Source organism: Hyaena hyaena, unplaced genomic scaffold (genome assembly GCF_003009895.1).
Source record: "Hyaena hyaena isolate Hyena2069 unplaced genomic scaffold, ASM300989v1 scaffold_402, whole genome shotgun sequence".
NCBI lineage: Eukaryota > Metazoa > Chordata > Mammalia > Carnivora > Hyaenidae > Hyaena > Hyaena hyaena.
This window is the reverse complement of record NW_024081034.1, coordinates 1410410-1435924: the sequence shown is the minus strand read 5'-3', so window position 1 is coordinate 1435924 and position 25515 is coordinate 1410410. Positions and strand designations below refer to the sequence as shown.

Here is a 25515-nt window from a genome sequence, read left to right as displayed (position 1 = left end):
AAGTCAACAAATGGGTATTTCCCAGGTTATAGACACACCTTGAGGTGTGTCCATGGAAAATGGGATTCTATTTTCAACTGTATGTCATTCGTGTGACCTACCTGTCCAAAAACCATTCTTCAGTTTAAAGCTAATTGGATTGAACTTTAAATGTGTTTTAATGTTTATGTCTTCTTGCGGGAGAGAGGGAGACAGAGGGCTGAGTGGGGGAAGGGCAGAGACAAAGGGAGACACAGAATCCGAAGCAGGCTCCAGGCTCAGAGCTGCCAGCACAACTGACATGGGGCTCAAACTCACAACCCGTCAGGTCATGACCTGGGCCAAAGTCAGATGCTTAACCAACTGAGCCACCCACATGCCCCTGGATTGAATTTTAAATAGGCAAAAGACTTCTTTTTTTTTTTTTTTTTTTTTTCCTGGACAAAATACTTTTATTTTTTTTTATTTTTTTTATTTTTATTTTTTTTTTTTTTTACAAATAGTTTATTGTCAAATTAGTTTCTACATAACACTCAGTGCTCATCCCCAAAGTGCACTCCTTCATGCCCATCCCCCCCTCCCCCCCACATCCATCAGTCATCAGTTTTTGTCAGCATTCAAGAGTCTCTCATGGTTTAAATAGGCAAAAGACTTCTAAATCCCATCGCTCACCAATTATATCATGGTTTGGTTTTTAGCACCTTGAAGTTGTAAGCTATGAATCCTTGATGAATTTCTCTTTATTCAGTACCCCAGGTTAATTTTTGAGCCACTTAACGCTAGAGAAAACGAAGAAAGGAGCTGATCACTTCTTATGTGGTTAAGCCAGACACTTTAAAGATAACACCAGGGAATATTTTGGCCATAATTGGACCCTTTGAAATTGTTCTTATGTGCTCATTAACAAGTTTTCCATATGGTTACAGCTCAGCTTCACTTCCAATGATGAAGGATGAATCTTTGAGAAAATAACAACAAAAGTTCGCTATGTCTGAAGGTGTCCAAGCATAACCAGATATCTATTAGCCAGGGACACCACAGAAGTCTCTCCTTTTCTCTTATTTCTTTGTTTGCTGTCTAGCTCCTCTGTCCCCAAAGATAACATAAGTTTCACAAAGGCAGGAATCTTTATTTACTGACATATTCCAAACCCTTCTTTATCGGTGCAATAATTTATTGGGCACATGTGAAGCATCATGAGGTAAGAAAAGAGACAGAAGCGACTGTTGAAAAGGTAGCAAATTGAGAGAGGGGCTGTGGAGAAACGTTTGAAGTAATTTCCACTCTATTTAAAAAAAAATTTTTTTTAACATTTATTCATTTTTGAGAGACAGAGTGTGAGTGGGGCAGGAGCGGGGTGGGGGGGTGGCGGGAACACAGAATCTGAAGCAGGCTCCAGGCTCTGAGCTGTCAGCACAGAGCCCGATGCGGGACTCGAACTCACGAACTGTGAGATCATTACCTGAGTCGAAGTCCAACACTTAACCGACTGAGCCACCCAGGCGCCCCTCCACTCTCTTAATGAGAGTCAAATGACATTCAAGGCTTTTAGAAAAGAAAACAACAACAGCCCTGCTTCAGTCCTACATTCCTCCCCCACACCTTTAATGTCTTACCCTGATGGTGTAAGTCCTGCCTCCTACTCGGTCCCGGGCTTCCAGAACAACCACGTACAGGCCAGTGTCATGCAAAAGTTTGGCTGCTGCCATACCTGGGAGAAAATACAATAAGAAATCACAATCCAATACTTCCCAGGGACTCCGGGTAAGCTCCTCATGTTCACGTCGATGAGAAAAGCCCATGTTGGCTCACGCACATGGCCTACTGTTACGTGCACCTTACAGGTGGCTGGGGTTTCTCAACTGAGGCCCAGACTCCAAGAAGGGGAAACCACCTGCGATTTCTGGCAAGAACAAAAGGGATTTCGTTTTTGGTAAATGTCTCACATCTTAAAAACATCCTTGGTCACCGTATCAAAATGTCGGTCTTTAAGGACTAAATTGAATGATTATGTGTCTGACAGTACAAATGAAGACGCAAGTCCCCGCTGCAATGTCTAAGCCCCCGTCAGCACCAGATCAAATGTAGCCATTGACTTATTTCTCTTTATTTTCTTTTAATTTTAGAAGGAGAGAGAGAGAGAGTGCAAGTGGTGGAGAGGGACGGTGGAGGGAGAGAGAGAGAATCTCAAGCAGGCTCCATGCTCAGCACGGAGTCCGACTCGGGGCTCAATCCCATGACCCCCGGATCACGACCTGAGCCGAATCACGACCTGAGCCAAAATTAAGAGTTGGACACTCAACCGACTGAGCCACCCAGGCACCCTTAGGTGTAGTTTTTGACCTCAAAGGTCTTAAAATCCTGCATCTTTAAAACCACCTTCCAGAGCTTAATAAGATCTTTCTCAGACAGGGGAGCTCCAGAGCTCTTACCATGATGACTAAATTTCCTCAGTTCTAATGACCTTGATCATTTGCTTTCTGAGAGCAAACAAAATCAAGGAAATGCCAAGAAGCTGTGCGTTACAGATAAATGAAATGGCTTCTATCCTGTCTTTCGAAAATAACGGTTTTAGGATTCTTAGACCCCACTAGGTGCAAAATAAAAGAGAGAGAGAGAGAGAGAGAGACAGATTCCTATAAAAAGGGCTAATACTCATACAGTGCTCACTACATTTGAGACACTGTTGTAAGTGTTATCATATATTAATTCAGTGAATTCTCACAAAACCCATTGAGAAAAGGTACTGTCGATCTTCCCATTGTGTGGCCGAGGACACTGAAATGCACGGGGTCTCACAAAGAACCAGCAAAGCCAAGCCGGGCAGTTTCCCTCCCGGGTCAGGATTCATAAACACACGTACTGTTTTTCCACGGAGCCTCCGAGCCATCATTTCCAGCGATGGCATCTCGCAATTTCTGCACCAGGGGGAAATTACATTTCAAAAGATATTTTTTACTTTCTTCGGATCGACACATTTTAAAAACACACTTGTATCTTGTGGTTCGATAAGAATCCGTAGCATATAAAATATGAGCCCACCCGTAAAAGCTAGGTCTCCGTTCATGGTCTGTCAGCTACCCTAAAAGAGAAAACTCATTTTTTTTTTTAAAGGCTGATCTGATCTGACATTTCATTATTGGAGTTAATCTGTCTTCCAAGCCCTGTCCTTGGAGGCAGGGCAGGGGCTTTCAGCTGGTGGCAGGGTTAGGGTCCCAAAGTCCCCAACCACCCCAGGCGGTGCTCACGGCATCTCACACCCTCATTTAGAAATATAAAGCTTGGGTTTTTAACTCCAGTGCTAATTCTACCTCCATGGGGGGGGGGGGGGGGAGAAAAAGGAGAAAACATTTCTATTTAGAGTCAACATTGCAGACGTTTCAAATGCCATTTCTCTTATCAAGCATCAGTTCAACAAATGAAATATGAACTAACGTGCGGCCATAGTAACCGCTGTTATCAGGGAATTCACACAGACCCGCTAAGCACACCCAGGCTGAAACAAAAGCATTCAGAGTGAAATACAACATCGCACATGCACACTAGCATTTTCTGTTCCACAAAAGGCACTGTCTTTTGCTCTGTGCAGTTACGCAACAGTATCTGATGCTAAACACGAACAATTATGAAAACAAGCCAGGGTCTTATCAAACCATTCAAGAGAGAGTTCTCTGTGCTCTTGTGCCTTAAAAAATCAAACTCAGAAACTTACAAAAATATCTTTAAACAAGGGCAATACGAGGGTATGTGGTGGGAAATATCTCACCATTTGTTTAATATTCACTGTGGGAGGAGTGCGGGAGCGTTCAATTCCTTGTCCGACATCAAGTGGCAAAAATGGATTCGGAAACTAATGGGTGGCTTAAGGAAGTCACTGTGGTTTAGAAGGGAATTTCAGGGGACCTAAGAAACTGAGGATCTGGGAGTCTGGTCAGGAGGCGATTAAGATTAAGAAGTAGCTCTGCAGGCGGCGCCTGGATGGCTCAGGTCACGATCTCAGTCTGTGAATTCACAGTCCGTGAGTTCAAGCCCCGCATCGGATTCTGTGCTGACAGCTTGGAGCCTGGAGCCTACTTCAGATTCTGTGTCTCCCTCTCTCTCTGCCTCTGCTCCACTCATCTGTCTCCTTCTCACTCTCAAAATAAATAAATAAACAAATAAGTAAATAAATAAACAAACATTAAAAAAATTAAAACTACAAATCGATTATAAGCTTGTTCTTAAATGGGTTATAAAAATTAAATATCCACGTACAAGAAAAACTGGTATTCTAGCAGCATTCTGGAGAGCAGAATGCTGTAAGACATTTCACATGAACCACTGTAATGGAGTTACTGTGTTTTTAATTTTTCCTCTTTGGTCCAAAGGTAGTGGCTAAGAGTTCAGGTTTGGGGCTGACCTCTGACCCTGCCGTTTACCGATTGTGTAACGAACGGTAGGTCAGTGCATGTCACTAAACCTCCATTTTTTTCTTTAAAAAATTTATTTTTCAACATTGTGAAGACCAGATACGCTTTGCTTATAAAGCGCCTCACACGGGACAAAACGAATGCTCAGTGCTTTATGACGGCGCCTATTATTTTGCATTAAAAAAAAAAAAACTGCTCTAGTTTTTTAACATGGTGTCAGGAATTGATTGCGTAAGTGTTTAAACAGTGCCCATGACACTCTCTGGTGTTTTCAGGGCAACTATGTTTCCTGTACTTTCCGGTTCGGGGTTTGTTTTTTTTTTTCTTTTTTTTTCTCTAGTACTGCATTTAAAAATCTCCAGACTTCCCAGAGAATGTACCATCCCTCGTATTTTTGTTCGATGGCAAAATGCATTTCAAGTGCCTCCAAATTGGCAGAGACACGGACTCTTAAGAAAGAGCGCTGACTGTCATAGGCTGGGGCAGCTCTGTAGAGTTCATTGTTTGGTTTATTAATTCTTCTTCCATCGGCTAAACTATCAGTCCTTTCCCCAGTCATCAGGGAGGAGTCCCTGGACAGTACTACTTCTACTTTTTATTTTTAATGTTTATTTGTTTTTGAGAGAGAGAGAGAGAGAACGAGGGGAGGGAGACACAAAATCCGAAGCAGCCTCCAGGCTCTGAGCTGTTAGCACAGAGCCCAACGCAGGGCTTGAACCCACAGACCATGAGATCATGACCTGAGCCGAAGTCGGATCCTTAACCAGCTGAGCCACCCAGGCGCCCCTGCTTTGTGCTTTTAAAAAGTTAATTAAGCCAGAGCTTAACATGCAGGATCCATTAATTTCACAAACGGATTATCACTGGTACATTCAGCAGCAGCCCCTGGGTGCCCCGCACACGCCCCTGATAAGATCATTTCATTTGTAGTCTCCAGATGGTACAGGGTCCACGGTGTTTTGGCTCAGAGTCTTCCTTGGATGAATGATGGAAAGCACAGCACAATGATGGCCTGATGCCTGACATCATGAAGTTATAAAAATACTGGGTCTTTCTTCTCAGGTAGTTTACTTGGAAACAGTTTCACCTAAGTGATGACCGCCTCGACCATTGGCGTACCTCAGTTTGGATTAAGCGTGCAAATGATTTTAAATATCTAAAAATCGGGGGATCAGGGGTGTGCTACATTATTAGCATTCAATGCTTCCGGGTTTTGTTTTTTTTTTTCCTGTCACGGAAAAACGACCCAAAAGTTGGATGGCGCAAGGAGACGGCAAAGTACATGGTGCTGGTAACAGAGGAGAGTGTTCAAGGTGTCTGAGGAGCAGTGAAGGGGGTAGGATTTGCAGGGAAGAGACAAATCACAATCGCCACTTGCCCCATGCTTTGGTTTGTCAATCTGGCTCACGTCCTTCATATCAAAACCTGACATTTAACAACACTTTTTCAAAATCTTAAAATGCAATGATGCTATTTGGGGTGCTTGGGTGCCTTAGCTGGTTAAGCATGACTCTTGATTTCGGCTCGGGTCATGTTCTCATGGTTCGTGAGTTCCAGTTCCCCATCGGGCTTGATACTGCCAACGAGGAGCCTGCTTGGGATTCTGTCTCCCTCTGTCTCTGCCCCTCCCCCACTGCTGCGTGCACGCTCTATCTCCCTTTGAAAATAAATAAAACATAAACATTTGAAAAAAAATGTTTTAATAAAATGCGAAGTTAATTGTGTTGAAAACATTAAGAAACATGAGTACTTCAATACCACATGAGGACTTCCTCTCAGTTTAAAGGTACCCCCCCATCAAAAAAAGTATCATGTTAACCAAAACTGACAAAGAAATTCACTGTACCTCAAAGCTCCGCTCACCCTATAACCCTGGTTAAAGATACGAACATTTCCCCAGGAGGGATGAAAGGCAAAAATATGAAAATAGCCTTCAACACCTCTGTGACTTCTGACAAAGCAATGGCTTTATGAGAAAATTCTAGGAACAACCAAGTGACCTTCTGATCAAAGAACTGAGATTCTTTGATGTTTCTAAAGAGAATGGCTTTTGGTTATTTAACACAAGCACCCACACGCATACACACACGCACACACAAAAGGTCGGGGGTAAGGAGAAAAATATCCCCTTTGTGAAATAAATTCATTAAAGGAAAGTGGCATTTGTAGATGGCATTCAGTTAATTGCTGAACTTTTCAACACAGAGAGGCCGGTAATGATACAGGGAGGCCCAGTAACGTGCCCCAGGTCTCACAGCTAGCAAGGGACAGAGCCAGTATTCAAACGCAGGCACTCTGACTTCCGATAACAAACGTGCCCGGTAGCCTTCCTCATACGAAACAGTGAAACACTGAAAGCCTTCCGTTAAACACCACGGCCATGGCCAGCACAGGCCTTCCTTTGTGTAAATTACAAGAAGATGCACGCGCCTGGCAGGTAAATTTCAAAATGGCGTCCCTTCCTTTCAGGTGAAATGCAGCCCACATCGGTGCAGATGTCTTGGGCTGGCAAAATGTGGGCTGGATCGCGTCCCCTCTTTGACTGCAGCAGCAGGGTGACCTTGTGCAGGGTGCTGCCTGGACAGACTATGCTGTCTGTGTCTTTGAAACTCAGAAAACCTATTTCCTGACTGATAAGAATTTAATTATCCGTTCTTTGTCTCCCCAGTGCTAGTACACAGTCGGCACCTACGTGGACTCAATTTACTACCCTTCCACAGAGATGACATTTAATTACTTGGTCAATAAATAAATAAACAAATGGTGGCGATGGCCATCTATGTAAACACAGTGTGTTTAATATGGCATAAGGGGCTACAATATTTGCACACACTGAAACTGGTTTCTTCTGGTCACACCCAAAATGGCAAAGGATACCTTGGACTTTTTCAGAGGGAAAGAGCTGGAAAGAAGGCCAGCCCACTGATAATACTACCCACCTTATATTTATACAGTGCTGCAGATCTCTCTATTCACACACATTCAGTCCTTAACAATGACCTGTGAAGCTGGCACTGTTATTCCCATTTTTTGGATAAAAAAAAGGAGGCTCCAAGAGATTCCGGGCGTGTTCGGCATCATACAACCAGCTATGGTGTTGCAGGATTCTCGCTCAGAGTCGTGACACCGAGACTTTTCTTTCCAGGAAGCAACTTTATTATGCCAGCACCGCTCAGTTGGGTTCGTACCCAAAAGAACTGAGCGGCCCACATCATATGGCATAGGGTTTTTTATGCATTTTCTGTTTCTTTGTCTCCCATATATGGTAATACACATAAACATGTAGTCTGATTAAGTTGTTTCAGTTTACAAGAACATGGGGGATGTAGGCAGCTGGACTCATATCTAGGTGACCTTGAAGTCTTCTCTTCTTTCTTCGTCAATTTTTTCTTTCTACTTAGGGAGGGGTTCCTACCACAACGGCAGAGTTAGATCTAAAATCCAGTTCTGTTTCTCTGTCCTAGGTGTTTTTCACTTGTCTCATTGCTTCCTATAACGTATATGGCCTGTGGTTAAAAAATCCTGTTTTTTAACGTGGCCTGTGTTTAAGAAATTCTCTAAGCAGGCCACATTTCAAAATTAGAGCCTATCTTTATTAGTTTTCTTGGAAAGGCTATGTGGATAAAAATCACCTGCCGCTTGTCTCTTTCCCGACAGTGCACCCCTTGCCACTTTTTGGAAAATAGAGACCGAGCTACCAAAGTGTACCGACCTTTATCGAAGCCTCGGGTCGTGGGATGATTTATGCTCCTGAAAAGGATAAAAAAAACACCAAGAGTTCCTGAGTTGCCATAGAAACCTTTCTCCAGATGATACTAGAGTAAGATTGCTTCCAAGGCCTTTCAGAATATGTCGAAAGCCATAAAAATGGTCTCTTCATCACGGTTTATGTGGAAATGATTACAATTTCCTAAAATGTCAGCAGTCACAATAAGTCTTACTTCAGAACGAAGCTTTTGTTTTGTTTTTTTACCCTTTGTTGTCAGAGAAGAGTGAGAGAGCTTTTGGAATATTGTAAGTGGGGCAGACAAACTTTATTTTCACAGCACGGAGTCCCGTTAGAAAAACAATGCAGACCCAGAACTTGCAGCTCTGTCCTTCTCAGTGTTTTTAAATGAAGAACGTAACACACAAACTTGCTATAGAAAACTAAACGTTTCATTCACCGGCCTCAAATCCTTTTGGAAGTTCCATGGAATGTGTATAAATAAGGGGATGGTACACTTATCACGATGAGCACTGAATCATGCACAGAATTGTTCAATCACTATAAGGTACATCTGAAACTAACAGAACACCATATGTTAATTATATTGAAATTCAAATCAATCAGTAGTAACCACTCAATAATTATAGAATCTTTAATAAATTATAATACTTGGTGGATGCCTAGGTGGCTCAGGCAGTTAAGCATCAGACTCTTGATCTCGGCTCAGGTCATGATCTCACAGTTTGTGAGATCGAGCCCCGTGTCAGGCTCTATGCTGACAGCACAGAGACTGCTTAGGATTCTCTCTCTCCCTCTCTCTTTGCCCCTCCGTGGCTCGCTCGCTTGCTTTCTCAAAATAAATAAATAAACTTAAAAAAATAAGTTACAATAATTGGGATCCCAACAATCATTGTTGCCAAGAACATAATTCTCAGATGAATTGTTCTCAGACTATATCAGACGACATTCACAGAAAACAAGGAGTTAAATTTGCTTAGCCTCAAATGTTGAAAAGATTAGTGCTATAGAAACAATCATTACTACTAAAAATCTTAGACTGATAAGAGCGATTTTCCTGAGATACAGCCAATCATTAGGAGAGAACTTAAATACTTAAAAGCCCTGTTTTTGATGTATCATGATAGTTTCCTTGACTGTAATTTGAGGATGAAAAATACCTCATTGCTGTGATCGCCGCCCTCTTATGGATTCCCAACACGAGTTTTAGAGTCACAAACATTTTTTCAGGTAGGATATTAAAATTGGAGAGCTAGTGTTCCCCCTTCGGCTGACTCACACCTTAGATCTTAGTCTCTGATAGAGCTAGGTGTTACATATGTCCTCAGGAGTGTCAGAAGCCTGCTGTAGATTACCTTGAACATTTCTCCACGTCGACATCTTTTTTCACCAAAACTGAAATGATGAATTTTAGGAATTCTGGAAGGAGAGGATACAACATGGGCCCAGCCAAGGAAAAGAAATCTGGGTGAGACGTAACAAGTACCCAGAAGAAATGAAATTACAAAGGAGTCATTCATCTATGCCCAAGTCTGCCCCTCCTTCCATCTTCTGGGAGCCTGGTGTGGAGCCCGGCCCAGGAACTTTATTTTGTCCTCCCCTGCAACACTTCTGTGAGCCAAAGACCAAGGCGGTCAGCAGTGTGCAATGGCCAGAGTAGAAGGAAAATGTCGTCAGATTCAAGGACAAGGGCAGAATGCCGCCATTTTGTAGAAAAAGCTCTGTAGCTAATAAGCCATGCCTGCAAGACTCCTGACCTTGTGGGCCTCACTCTCCTCATCCGTGATTAAATTTGGCCCCTCCCATTCTGTGATAATCTAAATGAGACAGGACAGACTTTGGACTAGATGTTTTGAGGGTATGAAATCTCTGCTTACTTAAAAGCACTGTCCTGTCTCACTTAGATTATCACAGAATGGGAGGGGCCAAGGAAATGCTGATTTAAGCAAAGCTGGTTTGTGCTCACTTCAGCAGTTCTGGGAATGATATAGAGAAGATCAGCATGGCCCCAGAGCAATTTGCAAACACAGCTGGTTAAGGACTTACTCTGAAATACATCAAAAAATAAGAGGGATTGATAGATGGAGAGAAAGAGATAGACAGAGACGATGGAATAAAGCAAATACAGCAAAAATGTTAATTACAGAATCTAGTTGGTTGGTATATGAGTCTTGACTGTATATTCTCTGAAAATTTTCATAATCAGAAGCTTCTGGAAAACAAGTTAGACCAAGTGGTCAAAAGAAACAAAGCTTCAGTCATAAAATAAGTAAGCCATGGAAATGCAACGTACAGCACAGTGATTCTAGTCACTAATGCTGTATTGACAGTTGAAACTTGCTAACAGAGTAGATCCCAGAAGTTTTCATCACAAAAAAAGGGCTTTTGTAACTACATGAGGTGGATGTTGACTACACTCATTGTGGTGGTCACTCTGCAATATATACAAATAGCGAATCCTTACGTTGTACACCTGAAACTAATATATGTTCATTAAAGCTCATTTAAAAAAAAGTCCATGAAATCAAAATTATGAAGATGGTTATCTGTAATCTGAAATGTGTAGATTTAGGGGGCCTTGGTGGCTCAGTCAGTCAGTTGAGCATCTGACTTTGGCTCAGGTCATCATCTCACAGCTGGTGAGTTCAAGCCTCACATCGGGCTCTGTGCTGACAGCTCAGAGCCTGGAGCTGCTTCAGATTCTGGGACTCCCTCTCTCTCTGCCCCTTCCCTGCTCACGCTCCATCTCTCCTTAAAAAAGAAACATTAAAAAAATTGAAATGTATGGATTTTCTTAGAATATATATAGAATTATATGGATATTAGAACATATGTATTATATATCTATTTTTAGGCAGTGCAAGTGGGCAAGGGGAGAGGGAGAGAGGGAGAATATTAAGCAGGCTCTACTCCCAGTGTATGCTTGATGTGGGGCTCGATCTCATGACTGTGACATCATGGCCTGAGCTAAAATCAAGAGTTGGAGGCTTAAGTGACCACCTAAGCACTCCAGATCTATCTATATCTATATCTATATCTATATCTATATCTATATCTATATCTATATCTATATCTATATCTATATCATCTATATCTATCTATATTTATATAAAATATTTATTTTTTTTTGAGAAAGCGAGAGGCCCATGTGCATAAGTGGGAGGAGGGGCAAAGAGACAGGGAAAGAGACAGAATCCCAAGCCAACTTCATGCTGTCAGGTCAGAGCCCAGTGCACGGCTCGATCGCACCAACTGTGAAATCATGACCTGAGCCGCAATCAGGAGTCCACTCCACCAACTGAGCCACCTAGGCGCCCTTATATTTTTAATTGCAAAATACTGAAGTTCTGCCCAACTTAAAGGTGAGTGAAATGTTGTTCAAGTACAAATGTTGAAATGTTTGCTGACCTTTTCTGTATCAATAATGGTTGCTGGTAATAAGTAGTAACGGTTGTTAGTAATAAGCACCCAGCTGCTGTAAAATAAAATAAAAATGAATACACACACACACACACACACACACAAAGTTAAGCCAGTTTCTGCGAACCGCGAGATCATGACTTGAGCCAAAGTTGGACCAAGGAACGGCGGGGGGTGCGGGGGTGGAAGGGATTTTCGAGAATGACAGAAATGTCTCCTCACATATTTTGGGAAATACTACCCAAAGCGACTAGTCCACTTGGTCAGTGTGACTACAGCGGGTGGTAGGTTTGTCACAGAATCCTCTCCTCTTCCCTCAACACATCAAACATCCTCAACCACACCACTGTCCTTAGGCTGCACGCGGTGTGGCAGGACTGCCCAGGTGAAGGCAGGCAAGGAGAGGAGGGAAGCCAAGGGACCTGCAAAGCCCAGGGGCAGCTCCACAGCTAGAGTCTTGGAGAAGTGGGGGAGCAGGCTGCCACTCCGTGGTGCCATGAGTTAGCCAAGGAACAACCAGATGAGTGAATTTGGATAGCGTGGTGTTAGAGATTGTGCCCTCTCAAAATCCATATGATGAAGGGGCGCCTGGGTGGCTCCGTCGGTTGAGCGTCCAACTTCGGCTCAAGTCATGATCTCGCGGTTCGCAGGTTCAAGCCCCCACACTGGGCTCTATGCGGGCAGCTCAGAGTCTGGAGCCTGCTTTGGATTCTGTGTCTCCCTCTCTCTCTGCCCTTCCCCTGCTTGCATTCTGTCTCTCTGTCTCTCCAAAATAAATAAACGTTAAAAAATTTTTTTTTTTAATTTAAAAGATCCATATGATGAAATCCTAACACCCAGAACCTCAGAAAGTGAACTCATTAGGCGACAGGGGTGTTACAGAGGTCATCAAGTTAAAATGAGGTCACCAGGGTGAGACCTAATCCAGGATGACTGGTGTCCTTATATAAAAAAAGGGAAAACTCAGTGACAGGCACACACACACTGAGAAGGTCACGTGAGGATCAAGGTAGAGGTCAAGGTCAGGGTGATGCCTCTGAAAGCCCAGGAAGTGTCAACGACTGTAATGAACGACCAGAAACTGGGGGAAAGGCACGGAACAGACTTTCCCTCCTGGTGCTCAGAGGCAACGGTCCTGCCGGCGCTCTGATTTCGGAATTCTCACTTCCAGGCACTACATCTCTGTTGTCTCGGGCCGCCCAGTGTGCAGTACTTTCTTACAGCAGCGCCAGCAAACTAATAAACACGGGACATTTTCTTTTTTGCGTTAAGGCAACTTCACTGTTTTTTAATTTTTTTTTATGTCTTTATTTTATTTTGAGAGACACAGACAGAGAGCGAGCAGGGGAGGGGCAGAGAGAGTGGGAGACACAGAATCGGAAGCAGGCTCCAGGCTCTGAGCTATCAGTGTAGAGCCCGACGCAGGGCTCGAAGCCACGAACTGTGTGATTGTGACCTGAGCCGAAGTCAGACACTTAAGCGACTGAGCCACCCAGGCGTCCCCCCGGCTGGCATTTCTTATATGCCCGGGGAGCCTTGGTGTGCTGGCAGAGGGAGGGCGGAGAGGGAGGGAAGTCTGCCAGCGGTGCTATTTCAGGACCTGGGACATGGGACACTAGGCCAAAGAAGTGCTACATGAGTAGTTGGAGGCGTCTCACGGTAACAGAGCTTAAGGATGTTAAGTTTCAGCCTTGGAGCTATAAACGCAGTATAATAAAGAGCAGGCCTTTCCGCATTCAACGCACAGCCAGAAATAATAATCAGGGTGTGCAAATCACTTAGAACCCAGGTGAGAAAGGAAATTTCCCGAGATGTGAGTTAAGAAATCGGCTTTGCCAAGGTTCTACAATTCCAGGCTGCGGAAATATTCCGTAGTATTTTCAGAAACTCTAATGTCAGCTCTCTCATTACACTCTACTCAAAAGTTGAGTAACTGTCAGGGCTCCTGGGTGGCTGAGTCGGTTGAGCGTCCCACTCTGGATGTCGGCTCAGGTCGTGATCTCACGGTTTGTGAGTTTGAAGCTGGCATTGGGCTCTGCTCGGACAGTACAGAGCCTGCTTGGGATTCTCTCTCTCTCTCTCTCTCTCTCTCTCTCCCTCTCTGCCCCTTCTCTGCTCGCTCGCTCTCTCTTTTTCTCTCAAAATAAATAAATAAACCTAAAAATATTTAAGTGATGGTCAATACCATTTAGGAAAGTATTCAACTCACCAAGAAAAATTCTACCCTCAGAATCTCATTACTTTTCTCAGGGCCAAGGAAAAGCCATGACATACCCAGATATAAGAGGTCTCACCCTGTCGATTCAAGTGCTCCGGGTCTCTGGGCCACCCAGGAGGGATGGAAACATGGTGGCAGATCAAGAGTGTGAACTTGACCAGAAATGGGCCCCTCAGAAATGAGTGTGTGGGAACATGTGGCCTTGGAGGTTTTAACAACCACTTTCAAATAGAAGTCAAAGGGGTGGAAGAAGCAGTTCTGGCAATGAAACATTGACCTCTGATAATTACAGGTCAAGTACGTTCTGGTTGTTGTTGTTGTTTTAATATATTTTTAGTGTTTATTATTTATTTTTGAGAGAGAGAGAGAGAATGAGAGAAAGAGGGAGACACAGAATCCAAAGCAGGCTCCAGGCTTGGGGCTGTCAGCACAGAGCCTGACGTGGGGCTCAAACCCACATGACGTGGGGCTCAAACCCACAAACTGTGAGATCACGACCTGAGCTGAAGTCAGACACTCAACGAACTGAGCCACCTAGGTGCCCCTCTGGTTGTTGTTGTTTTTTTTAATGTTTATTTATTTTTTTAATTTTTTTAATGTTTTATTTATTTCTAGGAGGGAGAGAGAGACAGCGTGAGCAGGGGAGGGTCAGAGAGAGCGGGAGTGACAGACTCTGAAACAGGCTCCAGGCTCTGAGCTGGCAGTCAGCACAGAGCCTGACGCGGGGCTCGAACCCACGAACCGCGAGATCATGACCTAAGCGAAAGTCGGACGCTTAACCGACTAAGCCACCCAGGCGCCCCGAGCATCTGATATTTTAAAGAGGTATTTTAAGGGCTTTGCTCATTCTCAATTTTTCGGGAGCATTTAAGTCCTACGCCTGCATCATTACATCGTGGAACAGAAAGATGCTCAGGCTGTGCTGTCTTGGTTAGAAATTTCTCCTATATTGAATTTCTAGTTACTCACAGAAATTTCTCCTATATTACATTTCTCTTATATTATGCTATAGCTGAAATATTGGTGTGGGCATACATGTGTGTGTGTATGTGTGCTTAAGTACCTTAAACAAACTCTTTGTACTTAAGCTTTGGGCATAGCCCCAAACTGTGATACCGATCAGCACTCCACGTTGAAAGGTAAAGGCACCTCTAATGGAAGAGGCCAATTTTATCTTGTTGAAAGGAAGTGTAAGCCACACCTGGGCACCCTACCATCCTGGACACATTCCTCCTTTTTTTTTATATATATATTTTTTATTTATTTCTAGGAGAGAGAGAGACAGCGTGAGCAGGGGAGGGTCAGAGAGAGAGGGAGTCACAGACTGAAACAGGCTCCAGGCTCCGAGCTGGCAGTCAGCACAGAGCCCGACGCGGGGCTCGAACCCACGAACCGCGAGATCATGACCTAAGTGAAAGCCGGACGCTTAACCGACTAAGCCACCCAGGCGCCCCAGGACACATTCCTCCTAAACAAAGGAGCAAATGGAACTGAAAGTGCCAATGTCACCACTTGAACCCACGGTAGCAAAAAAATACATTTAAAAGCCTTTAGTGGCTACATTTTAAATCTGGAAAATTACACACAGTCTCCATGTACTTTCCTTCTAAAAAATTTTTTTTTAATTTTTTATTATTTATTTATTTATTTTAATGTTTATTTATTTTTGAGAGACAGACAGAGTGGGAGTGGGAGAGGAGCAGAGACAGAGGGAAACAGAATCCGAAGCAGGCTCCAGGCTCTGAGCTGTCAGCACAGAGCCTGATGCGGGGCTCGAACCCATGAACTGTGAGATCATGACTTGAGCCGAAGTCGGCCGCTTAACCAACTGAGTCACCCAGGTGCCCACCCCCAATTTTTTTTAATGTTTATTCATTTGTTTTGAGAGAGAAAGAGAGAGAGAGAGCGAGCTCATGCTGGTGAGAGCGAGAGAGGGGCAGAGAGAGACAGAGAGAGAATCCCGAGCAGGCTCTGCACTGTCACGGCAGAGCCCGATGCGGGGCTCAAACCCACGAACCATGAGTTCATGACCTGAGCCGAAATCAAGAGCAGACGCCCAAGCAACTGAGCCACCCCGGCGCCCCCTCCATGTACCTTCTTAGCTCTCTGTCTTACTATGCCCATCTGCACCCCACACCTCCCCAGTTCCTCTGGTCTCTCTCAACGGACCCAAACACAAAGCCGGTAGCTATTTCTTTATTTTCCCATATGTTGACTGGGCCAAAAATACAGGGATTTGGATGTCATCTTAGTACAGGTGAGTTTTGAAACCAATGAGCTCCCCTGGAGTTTTGTAAAAGTAGTAGCCTCACAGAATGAACGTTATGTAGAAGAATATCACAAGGAAAACATGTTCAAGGAAGTTGCCTCATTGGATTAGGCCATTTTAATTGCAGTATCGGAATCATGCTGTGGCCAATGGCCATACACCTGGCTGTGAGATCTGTCCACTAAAGGTGGTCAAGAGTCTCACAGAGGACTCCACGCGCTGGAAAGGCACCGTGGGTCTCCAGATAGAGCATTTTAACATCTTGGCTAAAATGCTTCTCCTATTAGCTGCCTATCGGTCCAGAAACATAAACGTAAACGCCACTTCATTTGGAAAGAAGAATGGATTCCACCCCACATTCTAACTGCAAGTCAAGAGAAAAAAAAAGAACTGAAAAATAGCCCTCCCAGAAAATACGATTGGATAATCGACCCTTCTAAGAAGAACGTTCAGCTAGTGGCTAGTGATTAAAAATGAAAAACAACCATCTTCACTTCTCAGTCTGAGAAACTGAGAAATAGCAGTTTTGCTCTCAATCTGAGAAGGTTTGAAAAACAAAGAGAGAGAAGGTATTAAATGCTGCCAACAATGTGATAAAACAAATCTGGCTGAAACATGCATTGGTGAAGCATTTGAGGAAAACAATGTGGCAAAAACTTTCTACTGTCCATATCTTTAAATCAGAAACAATTGCTCTATAGTTCAATTCTAAGAAATGATATTAAATATGGAAAAATTATTATTCACCAAGATTCAGATGGCATCATGTATAACAGCACACATGTAATACATAATGTCCAATAATCTGTATTGAGTAAGCAAGCTATGGTGCGGCTATTTGATATGAATTACATTATGTTCAGAAAGACAGCAATGTTGTGAAACTGCTTGTGTTTTAATATCAGGTGAAAGATATAAAAGTGCATCTGTAATATAAATGTGGGGCACAAGTGCATGCGCATGCACACACACACTCTCACACACTCAGAGAAAACAAATGCATGAAAAAGTCCAGGAGAAAATACTCCCAAATATTAAGGGTGGTTGAATTATAAAGATAACCCATCCAGAACTGGTCTAAAAAATAACTTATTTGGTCATGATATCATGTGAGTAGTTTCCTTTACTAGACTATTTCCAGGATTTTCTGTATAAATGATTGACTTTTGTTATAAATTTGTAAAATTTAGAGACCTAAAATTAAGCAGAGCCACATAACTGCATAAATCATCGATAAAGCATAGTCTATCTTCCTTTCTATTGCCACTGACCCTCCCTATTTCAGAAAAAAAAATTCTAGGCAAGTACATTGATAGAAATGTTTTCCCAGTGGTCAGCTGCTTATCAAGTCAAATAAAAATAAAATCAACTACGTGATATTTTATGAAATTTACTTCAGTTACAACTTAAGGATCAGGCTGGGGAAGGGAGAGAAGGATGTCCACTATTTGTTCAAGGCTTGTGAGCTGTTTCCCTTAATTGTTTTTTCTTTCAACACTGCCAATATATCTTTATTAGATTACCCTGTAAAATTTGGAACTTAATAAGATTATTTATGTTATGCTTTCTAAACGGATGAATACGTGATTATTGTTCACCAAGTAAAGGGCTGAATTTGGCATCACGATCTGTAACTCCAGGCCCCTAGGCCAACTAAAATGCCCCCCGAAATTCATGGGAAAGTTACAGAATGGAAAATACTTACTATATGCTAAATGTAAGACCTAAATATACACACAGATATATTCATGTAAATATCACATTTTATCTATAAGCATATTCTTAAGTATACACGAAAGTATTTTGGTTGGCAGAGGTTTTCATGTGAATGTTGGGGCATGTTCCCATCTCAACCATCTGGGGAAAGCATGTGGGAGGAATGGGCAGGTTAGCTGGTCAGGCTCCTCCATCCATGTCCTTCTACTACAAGTAGAGGCCCCTCCTGGCTCCTTCCAGTCTTCTTGATTCATATAGTCAACTGCTCCTCTTTCCAGAAGGCAACATAAAACAAGTACTTTCCAGGAGTACCCACACTGTGAGGTATCCAGAAAAAAAATCACTGAAGATCCCATTTTAACATTTTCGGATGATTCTCAAAAGGTTAAACACAGAGTTACCATACGTCCCAGCAACTCCGCTCCTAAGCGTACACCCAAGAGAAGTGAAAACATACGTCCACACAAAAACGTCTACACGAATGTTGAGTGGCAGAATTCACAACAGCCAAAAGGTGGAAACCACCCGAATGCCCATCAATTAATGAACAGATCAACGAAATGTGCGCTGTCCATACAATGGAATATTATTTTGCCATAAAGAGGAATAAAATACCTATAGTGCTACAACATGGATGAACCTTGAAACCATGCTGATTGAAAAGAAACCAGACACAAAAGGTCATATAAGGTATGGTTCCATTTATGTGAAATGTCCAGAACAGGCAAATATCTACAGACAGGGAGTATACTAGTGGTCGTCAGGGGTTGGGGCAGGGGGGTTCTGGCGGTGGTGGTGATGGGGTTGGGAAATAGTGAATGACTGCTAATGGGTGTGGAGTTTTCTTCTGGGGAGACAAAAATATTCGAAAGCTGCATTGGGGTCGTGATTACACAACCCCATAAATACGTTAAAAGCCATTAAACTGTATACTTTAAATGAACGTATGGTATGTGGATTGTATATATACACAGAGCCCGACGCGGGGCTCGAACCCACGAACCGTGAGATCATGATCTGAGCTGAAGTCGGATGCTTAACCGACTGAGCCATCCGGGTGCCCCAGAGAGTGACTCTTAAGCAAACTCCATGCCAGGCTTGATCTCACGACCTCAAGATCATGACCTGAGCGAAAATTAAGAGTTGGATGCTTAACCAACTGAGCCACCCAGGCACCCTTCGGTAAAGCGGTTATTTAAAAAAATTTAAAATGAGTAACTAAAAATGAAGCAACAGTAAGAGAAATTAAGAAAGCAATTCCACTTATAACTTCACCAAAAATAATAAAATATCTAGGAATAAATTTAACCAAAGAGGTGAAGGAACTGTACTTTGAAAAGTATAAAATACTTTTATAGAAAGAAATTGAAGATGACACAACCAAACAGAATGACAACCCATGCTCATGATTTGGAAGAACAAAACTGGTTACCATGTCCACACTACCCAAAGCAATCTACAGATTTAATGCAATCCCCATCAAAATACCAACAGCATTTTGCACAGAACTAGAACAAATAATCCTAAAATTTGTATGGAACCACAAAAGACCCCAAACAGCCAAAACACTCTTGAAAAAAATAAAATTAAATTAAAAAGCTGGAAGTATCACATTTCCAGATTTCAGGTTATATTACAAAGCTGTAGGAATCAGAACAGTATGGCACTGACACAAAAATAGACACATAGATCAATGGAACAGGATAGAGAGCCCACAAACAAACCTATGATGACATGGTCACTTAATCTTTGACAAAGGAAGCAAGAATATACAATGCGAAGAAGACAGTCTCTTCAACTAATGAATAAATGGTGTTCGGAAAACCGGACAGCTACATGCAGAAGAATGAGACTGGACCACTTTCTTACGCCATATGCCAAAATACACTCAAAATGGATTAAGGACCTAAATGTGAGACCCGAAACCATAAAAATCCTAGAAGAGACAACAGGCAGTTAATCTCTCTGACATGGGTGGTAGCAACGTTTTTCTGATTGTTTCCAGAGGCAAGGGAAACAAAAGCAAAGCTAACCTACTGGGACTTCATCAAGATAAAAAGCTTCTGCACAGTGAAGGAAACAATCAACGAAAAGCAACCTACCGAATGGGAGAAGATATTTGCTAATGACATATCTGATAAAGGGTGAGGATATAAAATACATAAAGAACTGATACAATTCAATACCCTCAAAACAAATAATCCAATTTAAAAATCGGCAGAAGACATGAACAGGCATTTCTCCAAAGAAGACATCCACATGGCCCACAGACACACGAAAAGATGCTCAAAGTCACTTCCTCATCAGGGAAAAGCAAATCAAAACCATGATGAGATACCACCTTACACCTGTGAGAAGGGCCAAAATCAACAACATGAGGAACAACAAATGTTGGCAAGGATGTGAAGGGAATGGAACCCGCTTGCACTCTTAGTGGGAATGCGAACTGGTACAGCCGCTGTGGAAAACAGTATGGAAGTTCCTCAAAAAGTTAAACTAAAACTACCCTACACTATGGTAATTGCACCACTGAGTATTTACTCCCAAAATACAAAAACACTAATTCAAAGGATACATGCATCCCTATGCTTATAGCAGCATCCTTTACGATAGCTAAATTAGGGAAGCAGCCTATGTGTCCATAAACAGATGGATAAAGAAGATGTGGAGTGTGTATCTATCTATCTATTGGGATATTTAAAATTTTTTTTAATGTTTTATTTATTTTTGAGAGAGAGATAGAGACAGCATGAGCAAGGGAGGGTCAGAGAGAGAGGGAGACACAGAATCTGAAGCAGGCTCCAGGCTCTGAGCTGTCAGCACAGAGCCCAACGCGGGGCTCGAACCCACGAACCGTGAGATCATGAGCTGAGCCCAAGTCGGACACTTAACCGACTGAACCACCCCGGCACCCCACTCAGAATATTTTATATTCTCCAAGATTTCATTCTTTTTAAGGCTGAATAATATATGTATATATAAGATAATACATATTATTATTTCGATTTCAGCTCAGGTCATGATCTCAAGGTTGCTGAGTTTGAGCCCCGCATCGGACTTTGAGCTGATGGTGTGCAACCTGCTTGGTATTCTCTCTCTCTTTCTCTCATTCTGCCCCCCTCTCTCTCTCATTCTCTTGGTCTCTTTCTCAAAGTAAATAAGGGAAAACTTAAGGGAAAAAAAAAAGGAATGAAATCTCACCATTTGCCATGACATGGATGGAACGGGAGGGTATTATGCTAAGTGAAATAAGTCAGTCAGAGAAAGACAAATGCCATATGATTTCACTCATATGTGGAATTTAAGAAACAAAACAAATGAACATAAGGGAAAGAGAGAGAGACAAACCAAGAAAAATACTCTTAAGTATAGAACTGGTGGTTACCAAAAAGGAAGTGGGGGGGGAGGGTGAAATAAGTGAAGGGGATTAGAGTACACTTTCCGTGATGAGCACTGAGTAATGCATAAAACTTTTGAATCACTATATTATACACCCGAAACGAATATAACACCGTATGTTAACTATAACGGAATTAAAGTAAAAACCTTAACAAAAAATTTAAGATGAAATGTTAGAACTCAGTGAAGTTTATCATTCTTATTATTTTTTAAAAGCTATCTTGAGCTTTTATGTTTTTTTTTTTTTAAATTCAACACTGACATTTTATTTTCTGAGCTTTATCATGTTTACAAAACAAAACAAAAAGGAGGTATCAAAAACAGCAAAGAGGTTATAGGGTTTCCCCATCAGGTTTTACGTTAAGATGGTGATTATAAAACTGGTGTCCAATGTAAATACTAAACACAGGCTGATTGGAGCGCCTGGGTGGCTCAGTCAGTTAAGTGTCCGACTTTGGCTCACGTCATGATCTCACGGTTTGTGGGTTCGAGCCCCGCATCGGGCTCTGTGCTGACAGCTAGCTCAAAGCCTGGAGCTTGTTTTAGATTCTGTGTCTCCCTCTCTCTCTGACCCTCCCCTGTTCACACTCTCTCTCTCTCTCAGAAATAAATAAAACACTAAAAAAAAAAATTTTTTTAACACAGGCTGATTTCCCTCTTGGTTATATGCATTTTTAAAAATGTTTATGTATTTATTTTGAAAGAGAAAGACACAGCTAGTGGGGGAGGGGCAGAGAGAGAGAGAGGGAGAGAGAGAATCCCAAACAGGCTCTGCACATCCCCCCCACCCCCACCGTGTGGAGCCAGACGCAGGGCTTGAACGCGCAAACCGTGAGATCATGAGCTGAGCCGAAATCAAGAGTTGGCCGCATAACCAACGGAGCCACCCAGGCACCCGATTTTGAGGCTTTAATGAAAGGTGTTGCAGCTACTGGCACCACTCAGCCCATTAGGTGCCCCCAACTGCCTCACACCTCGGTGCCACGATGAACCGAAGAGTAGCCTGCATTATCTCTCCAAAGTCCCCAGGAGGACTGAGCTCTGGCCACCCCTAGTGGCCTAGTGGCGGCAGTCTGGAACATCACCCTTTCCTGCTTCCCAAATAAATGACTTCCACTCACATTCTGTTCCAGGATGAGCTTCTATGGGAACCCAAACCACAATGCGCATTCCTCTCTCTTCCCTTCTCAACTAATACTCGAATCTCACTCCCCTGGAAAGATCTGAAGGGCTAATGGGTCAAGCAAGCCATTAGAAGAACATTTCTGTGGTTCGGTATCACCAACACAGAGAGCTCGCTCTAGAATTCGATTTTGTCGACTCGTGTTTACAAATAATGCAGTTTCCCTACATTGCCGGAATGGCTGTGGCCCATCTTCAATACCACGCTGCATGGGAAACGTGGTGGCCTTCGAAACAGGGGTCTCTGGAGCCACTGTCTCCTGTAGGGGCTCAGACCAGAAGATTCTGGGGTCTTACCCTACAAGTGAAGAAAGAGGGGCTCCCGGCACAGGACCGCGGAAGCGTCAACTGCGTCTCTAGCCCATGGACGCAGCAACAAGGGCTTCAGGGGAGCGGAGCAGGGACACTGGGGCTGGCAGGCACCAGCACATAGAAGGTTCCAGAGTCAGGCAAGTTTTTTTGGTGAGTAGGGAACCCTCCTTTTTCTCTGGGGTTGAGTTTATGTGACGATCCTACTCTGAGGGACAGAAAAGCAGATGGCCTTGAGATGCCGCCATGAAAATAGCAAAAGCTTAAAACTGGGAAACTTTACTGGGACTCCCATATATTAACTTGTTGCTGAAAGTCTGGTGAGAATAGTTAGGTCTTTGCGGAGAGCAAGGCATTAGCAAAAACCCACCAACTAACAAACAAAACCCTCATGATGAACATAACAGTATATGCCCATCTCATTTTAGGTATTTTATTGTTCAGTGTATGCCATCCTCTTAGTTTCTATTTTATTTTATTTTTTAAATGTTCATTTTTGCAAACTGAGGGCTGATGAGGGTGGGGGAGAGGGGAAGGGGGGAGATGGGCACGGAGGAGGGCACTTGTGGGGATGAGCACTGGGTGTTATAACTTGACAAGAAACTGTTTTAAAAAATAAATGTTCATTTTTGAGAGAGAGAGAGAGCAAGCACAAGAGCAGGAAGGGCAGGGTGAGGGGAACAGAGGATCCGAAGCGGGCTTGGTGCTGAGAGCAGACAGCCCCATGCGGGGCTCAAACTCACCAAACACAAGATCATGACCAGAGCAAAAGTCGGCTGCTCAACCGACGGAGTCACCCTCGCGCCCCTCCTAGTTTCTATTTTATTTTATTTATTTTTTTAATGTTTTATTTATTTCTAGGAGAGAGAGAGAGAGAGAGAGCGTGAGCAGGGGAGGGTCAGAGAGAGAGGGAGTCACAGACTGAAACAGGCTCCAGGCTCCGAGCNGTGAGCAGGGGAGGGTCAGAGAGAGAGGGAGTCACAGACTGAAACAGGCTCCAGGCTCCGAGCTGGCAGTCAGCAGAGCCCGACGCGGGGCTCGAACCCACGAACCGTGAGATCATGACCTAAGCGAAAGTCGGACGCTTAACAGACTAAGCCACCCAGGCGCCCCTCCTAGTTTCTATTTTAAAAGGCTTCCCTGATCGGAAGTCTTGGAAACTGAACTGCGTTTCAGAACTTCAATGATTTTCTGATTTTTAGAGGGCCGAATCATTACAGGGGCGTATATTATGTAACAGCCCTGTGACAGCAGGGACAGCCACCTTGAAGCCACCTGCATTATGATGTCTGCAGCAAAACATCTGACTAATAGCGAAGGGGATACATCAGTCCTGGTCAGGTTTTGCTGAAGGCTCCAGAAAATACTTTCAATTTTCAGAGTTCTGGGCATTTGGGAAGGGCAGATGAGGAACTGTGGCCGGAGGCATGGTAGATTAGAGACATGGCTGCCATCAGCCATGACGGCTGAGGACCTGGAAGTCGGAAACGGGACAAGAAAACTCAGAAGAGGGCAACAACACAGAAAGGGACAAATGCAATTTAGAACCAAAGTTCTTAATGTAGTTCTCAAAGAAAGATTCAATAAACAAATTAATATTGACTGTGAGTCCATGGGGTACGGGCACTCTCCTAGCTGGTGAAGAAGACAGATACGGTGTCTGTCTTCCTGGTGCTTAGAGTACGGTGGACAGAAAAGGTGTAAAACCAAGTGCCCCAGGAAGGTAGAACGGGGGTGAGAGGCGGGCAGAGTGTGGTGTGCAGAACGCTGTCAGACCTGGAGATCTCAAAAAAAAAAAAAAAATGAGTTTTAAAGTAAGTTCTGGGGGCACCTGGGTGGCTCAGTCTATTGAGCATCCAACTCTTGACTTCACCTCGGGTCATGATCTTGCAGTTCGTGGGTTTGACTCCCAAGTCGGGCACTGAGCTGACAGTGCAGAGCCTGCTTGGTTGGGGTCTCTCTCTGTCCCCCACCCCTACTCGTGCTCTCTCGCTCTCTCAAAAATAAATTAATTAAAAAAACAATAAAGTAAGTTCTGAAAGATGGTCAAGAGTCACCAAAGTGGCAGGTGAGGGGAGTGCGGAGGAGAGCTACGAGGAGTTTCCACGTGGAGAAGAGCAAGTGCAAAGGCCAGAGCCTGAGGTGGATTGTTCGAGGACTCAGCAGAGGGCCGGTGCAGTGGTAGAGCAAAGACGGTGGTGGCCAATGTCCTCTCCGAGGCAGGCAAGGGTCAGGTCTCCAGGGCATCTGGGCCAGAGTCATCATTTTGGACCTATTCTTGGGGTTCATGGAAGCTCCTGATGGGTCTGAAGCAGAGAAGTAACCTCGTGAGACTTAGATTTTAGAAAAATGGCCCTGCCGGAAGAACAGTCTGGAAGGATACATGCCAGGCTATTAACTTGGGTCTCCTCAGGAGGGTTAGAAGGGGTGAAGGCCAAGGGATTATTAGTTTTGTCTTTGAACAACTTCATTTGCTTCTCTTCTGACCGTAAACGTTCTTTTGTGTGTGTGGCCTAAAAATATCAAAGGTTGAATTTTGTTCTCATTAAAATCAAACTATTCTTCCGTTAGTACGAATGCACTGGGCAGATAAGCCCCGAAGACATCAGGCTAAGTGAAATTAGCCAGACACGAAAGCACAAAGAGTGTATGATTCCATCTGTGTGAAGTCCCCTGAGTAGTTGAATTCGTGGAGGCCAGAAGCAGAATGGGGGTTGCCAGGGGCTGAGGGGAGCAAGGATTAGGGGGTGACCATTTAATGGGGACAGAGCGTCAGTTTAGGACGATGGCAATATTCTGCGCTGCGCGACAGCATGGATGTACTTAATGTGGCTGAACTGTACACTTAAAAATGGTTCGGGGCGCCTGCGTGGCTCAGTCAGTTAAG

The 25515-nt window shown here is 43.5% G+C and overlaps 1 protein-coding gene across 1 annotated transcript in view; it reads right to left on the bottom strand.

Moving 5' to 3' along the window:
* The window catches only part of MAOB (monoamine oxidase B), a 103204-nt gene that overhangs the window by 65573 nt on the left and 12116 nt on the right, over positions 1-25515 (bottom strand). Inside the window, exon 2 of the mRNA XM_039251925.1 lies at positions 1596-1690. Within this exon, the coding sequence (XP_039107856.1) occupies positions 1596-1690 (95 nt within the window). The remainder of the gene's footprint in view (positions 1-1595; positions 1691-25515) is intronic.